This window comes from Arachis duranensis, unplaced genomic scaffold, assembly GCF_000817695.3.
Source record: "Arachis duranensis cultivar V14167 unplaced genomic scaffold, aradu.V14167.gnm2.J7QH unplaced_Scaffold_128317, whole genome shotgun sequence".
NCBI lineage: Eukaryota > Viridiplantae > Streptophyta > Magnoliopsida > Fabales > Fabaceae > Arachis > Arachis duranensis.
In genome coordinates this window covers 7,471-12,695 of record NW_026263932.1, presented here as the reverse complement: position 1 = coordinate 12,695, position 5,225 = coordinate 7,471, and the positions used below count along the sequence as shown (strand labels likewise).

Genomic DNA, 5,225 nt, shown 5'->3' with positions numbered 1-5,225 from the left:
GCATCAAGTAATAAAACTCACGGGAGTGAGGTCGATCCCACAGGGATTGAAGGATTGAGCAATTTTAGTTCAGTGGTTGATTTAGTCAAGCAAATCAAGTATTGGTTGAGTGATTTTGTATCCAACAGTAAGTAAATAGCAGGAAATGTAAAGGGAGAGGGATGATTTACAGAAATTAAAGAGAACTGAAAGTAAAAGAGCTGAATCTTAAAGTGCAAGTAATGTAAATTACAGAAACTTAAAGTGTAAGAAATGTAAATGGCTTGAATTATAAAGGGAATCGGGAAGTGGATTAGCAGAAATTAGACAAGGGAAATTAAATTGCAACAAGGGTTCACAGAAGAACCAAAAGGAAACTAGGATCTCAGGACTCCAGAGACTAGATAGCAAAGTCTAGATCTCAATTGCCTTCCCAGATCCAAACTCACAAAGCAATTAACAAGAAATTAAAGAGGAAGCAGTAAAGGAATTGGGATTCAACTCAATTATGCAGCAGAGAAATCAAAGAGATCTTAAATGGAGATTGAGACAGAAATTCCTCAATTCTTCACACTCAAGACTCAATTAAAGCTTTGTAGAAAAGAAAACAAGAAATCCCAGAGGAAGAGAATTCAATTCTCCTCCCAGAAACTCTCTCAATTATCAAGTACTCTCTCTCTCTCAAAAGTTCCTTCGCAAAAATCACAAATCAAAAAGCTCTTTAAAACTTTAAATTCTAAACTATTTATACACTTTCTTCTAATGATCTTCAAGCCTTGAATTGGGCCTTGGCCTTGATGGAATTGGGTTGCTAGTGGCCTCTGTTGATTGCTCTAGGTGCTGGGAAGAATCCACTTGTGAACCGGCCATGCAAGTTTCACGTTTGAGCCAACGTTTGAGGCCAAACGTTGACTCAAACGTTGCTGAGTGAATGATGAAGCAGAGGCCAAAGTTGCTGTCATCCACATTTAGCTCAACGTTTGAGGTCAAACGTGAGCTCAAACGTGGATCCCCCATGCATTCTTTTTAGCCAACGTTTGGCCCAACGTTTGAGGTCAAACATTGGCGCAAACGTGGCTTAATTATCTCATCAATCAGGGGTGCTCTTCCATGCTCTTATTTGCCAAAATGTCGCCAACGTTTGACCCAACGTTTGAGGTCAAACGTTGGCTCAAACGTCATTGCCAAAAGCTCATTCTGCCTCCTCTTAGGTGCCAACGTTTGCCTCAACGTTTGAGGTCAAACGTTGGCGCAAACTTCATCTTTCCAGGGGCACCATTTTCATTCATTGTGGCGCCAACGTTTGCCTCAACGTTTGAGGTCAAACGTTGGCTCCAACGTTGGCAACAAAAGCTTCTTCTTCGGCCAACGTTTGCCTCAACGTTTGAGGTCAAACGTTGGCCCCAACGTTGCTTCCCAGGGGCTTCTTCTTCAGCCTCTTGCACCCTCCTTCCAAGCTTTATTTCACCTATCATCAATCAATCAAAATCATCAAAGCTATGCTTCAAATCATGAGAATATTTCCATTCTAAAATGTATGACAATTATAACACAATATCTCATGAAAAGGTATCATTTTTTATACATGATTGATTGAGTCAAAGATAACATGAATTTCAACCCAATTGGCTTACTTATGGCTTAAGAAAGTGCATAAAACTAATTAAAAACAAAGAAAAAAGACTAGTAAAACTAGGCTAAGATGACTTGTCATCACAACACCAAACTTAAAACTTGCTTGTCCCCAAGCAAGAAGAGAATTATTGAGATGAAAGAGTGAAAGAAGAAGAGGAAGTTAATGTTAGTAAAGGATTATTGGTAGCTCATGGGGTTTTATGCAGACATGTGACTACTCACTTCTTATTGACTTATAGGCCTAGAAGTTTCCCTCTAAGCATCAAGCAACACATTGCTATGACCTCTCATTATTCTTTTGTCCTTGTTTACTAAAAAAAATTCTTTATAAGCTTTAATTCAGTGTCATGTGTAGCAAGCTTCTTTTCTTTACTTGTGCTTGACACATTATTCACTTTAGACACTTGGCTTACATTCCTTCTTAGAGCATTGATGCCCAGCACCTCTTTGGGTCACTAAATGCCTTGTAGTTAGGTTGCTCTTGATGGTGGACTTTCAGTTGATAATCCCGGGTTAGTTAACCCAAGTTACCAAGTGTTAATGCACTCCAAAGAACTTAATAATCCAAGCAGATCCTAGTACAAAAACACCACAGGCATATGCTCTAAAGTTCAAGCTATTGATGTCTAGCTTATTTCTTATTTCTTTTGTTCTTGTTGCTGCCATTTTGGCTTTTCTCATTTCATCTTTCTTTTCTTTTTAGCCAAGGACTTTTTATTTATTTGAGATTCATAGACAATGCTACTTTTTAACTTAAAAAGGAAAACATTCTATTCCTGTTGTTCACTAAAAATGAGTCACAACACACTCACACATACATACCTCCACTTACTCTGATTTGACTCTTAGCTAACAATTAACCATATTGCTTCCTTTTTCAAACATTTCTTTTATTGAATTGAAAAGGCTTAGGGACAGAACAAGCATTAATTAAGTGAAAGCAAACAAACAAGCACACACTTAGACTAGCTTACTTATTTGTATTTAAAGAACATATCAGCAAGACATATTAGAACTCCTGAATTAAAGCATTTCTCAATGGCAAGAGTTAAGTGTAAATACAACCTGTTGGATTGCAGCCACTTGTGAGTACTAATGCACAATGTCTTCAAACGGTGGCTAATTGCCTGCATACTCATCAAAGTTGCTTACTTCTCAAGCCCTTAAGTAACTGGTTAGTATGCAGAGATTGGTTATGGCCTCTTGAACTTACTTTGGTGTGTGAACACCAAACTTAGTACTTTGCCACTGTTTCCCATGCATCAGATTAACTATATATGGAATCCTTTTTGTCTTTGCTAAAAGTATTGAAACTAAAGACTAAAAAAATAGTAATGGCTGGATAGTTTATCTGATTGCTCGGAGCTAGCAAATCTTTATGCAGGGAGTTAGAAATGTGTTTTTAAATGAGATTTTTGGTGGGACACCAAATTTAAAACCTTTCATTCTTACTTAAATCGCTTTGGTGTGCAACACCAAACTTAACTCCTTGCAATACATATAAAACTACTCAACCTTTCTATTGAAACAGTTAGGAAAGAAAACTACCTCAGGTTGGGTTGCCTCCCAACAAGCGCTCTTTTAATGTCACTAGCTTGACATTCTTCATTTTTCTTTTGTTTCAGGGAGGTTGTAAGCTCTGAACCTCCTTTTCCTTGTCCCAATGTCCTCCTAAGTACAGCTTTGCTCTGTGACCATTTGCTGTGAATTGACTCTTTGTTACTTCATCAAGCAATTCAATACTCCTATAAGGGAAAACCTTAGTTACCAAATATGGACCAGTCCACTTGGATTTAAGTTTGCCAGGAAATATCTTGATCCTGGAGTTGTACAAAAGTACTTGCTGCCCAGGTTTGAATTCTTTCTTCATGACCTTCTTGTCATGCCACCTCTTGGCTTTTTCCTTGTATATTTTGGCGCTTTCATATGCTTCTAATCTAAATTCATCCAGCTCATTTAACTGCAACAACATTTTCTCACCTGCTGCTTCAGAGTCAAGGTTTAGGAGTTTAGTAGCCCAAAAAGCTTTGTGTTCAAGCTCCACAGGTAGGTGACATGATTTGCCATATAGTAGCTGAAAAGGTGACTTCCCAATGGGAGTTTTGAAAGCTGTCCTGTATGCCCAGAGTGCATCCTCTAGCTTCCGAGCCCAATCTTTTCTTGAACTTCCTACTATCTTTTCTAAAATCTTCTTCAGTTCCCGATTTGCTAACTCAGTCTGTCCATTGGTCTGGGGGTGATATGGCGTGGCTACTTTATGAATCACTCCATATTTGTGAAGGAGTTTCTCCATCTGCTTGTTACAAAAATGACTACCACCATCACTAACAAGACCCTTGGGCACTCCATATCTAGTAAAGATGTGCTTCTTAAGGAATTGAAGGACAATCTGTGCATCACATGTGGTTGTGGCTATAGCTTCCACCCACTTTGAGACGTATTCTACTGCCACTAAAATATATCTGAAAGAATAGGAAGGGGGAAAGGGTCCCATGAAATCAATTCCCCATAAATCAAATAATTCCACTTCCAGGACGAAGTTTTGAGGCATCTCATTCCTTCTCGTCAAGCCTCCTGTTCTCTGGCATTCGTTGCACTGATGGACAAATTCTCTAGCATCTTTGAAGATGGTGAACATACTCCCTGGCATCCTTGAAGATAGTTGGCCAATAGAAGCCACTCTGCAGTATCTTTGCAGCTGTTCTTTCTGGGCCAAAGTGTCCACCATAAGCTGAACCATGGCAATGCCACAAGATATCCCTTATTTCACTCTCAGGGACACATCTTCTAATTACTCCATCAGAACATCTCTTGAACAGGAAGGGTTCATCCCACAAGAACTTCTTTGCTTCACTGATTAACCTCTTCACTTGTTGCTTAGATAATTCTTGAGGTATCTTCTTTCCTACTTTGTAGTTTGCTATGTCAGCAAACCAAGGTGCATGTTGGATCTGTAGCAGATGTTCGTCTGGGAAGTTTTCATTCACTGGCTGTGAGGTTTCTTGAATTGTTTCTTGTGGTAATCTTGATAGATGATCGGCAACTTTGTTTTCAGTGCCCTTCCTGTCCTTTATTTCAATATCAAATTCTTGTAAGAGTAATATCCACCTGATAAGTCTTGGTTTAGCATCCTGTTTTGACATTAAATACTTAATGGCAGCATGATCAGTATAAACCACAATTTTGGATCCTATCAAGTATGATCTAAACTTATCAAATGCATACACTACAGCTAACAATTCTTTTTCTGTTGTGGTGTAATTTTTTTGGGCCTCATTCAAAACTTTACTTGCATAATATATAACATGATGCAAGTTTCCCTTATTTTGTCCAAGCACAGCACCAATTGCAATGTTACTTGCATCACACATGAGTTCAAAAGGTAATTCCCAATCTGGGGGCGTGATAATTGGTGCTGTGGTGAGTCTGTTTTTTAAAGTTTCAAAAGAATGCTGGCAATTTTCATCAAAAACAAAAGGAGTATCAATCATAAGCAGATTACTCAAAGGTTTAGCTATTTTAGAAAAATCCTTGATAAACCTTCTATAAAATCCTGCATGCCCCAAGAAACTTCTAACAGATTTCACATTAGTTGGTGGAGGGAGCTTTTC

At 38.5% G+C, this 5,225-nt stretch overlaps 1 protein-coding gene across 1 annotated transcript in view; it reads right to left on the bottom strand.

Moving 5' to 3' along the window:
• Positions 1-3,235: 3,235 nt before the first annotated feature.
• LOC107472494 (uncharacterized) overlaps positions 3,236-5,225 on the bottom strand; it is a 3,955-nt gene continuing 1,965 nt past the window's right edge. Inside the window, exons 2-3 of the mRNA XM_016092017.1 lie at positions 3,504-4,345; positions 3,236-3,359 (exon numbers count right to left, since the gene is read on the bottom strand). Of these exons, the coding sequence (XP_015947503.1) occupies positions 3,236-3,359; positions 3,504-4,345 (966 nt within the window). The remainder of the gene's footprint in view (positions 3,360-3,503; positions 4,346-5,225) is intronic.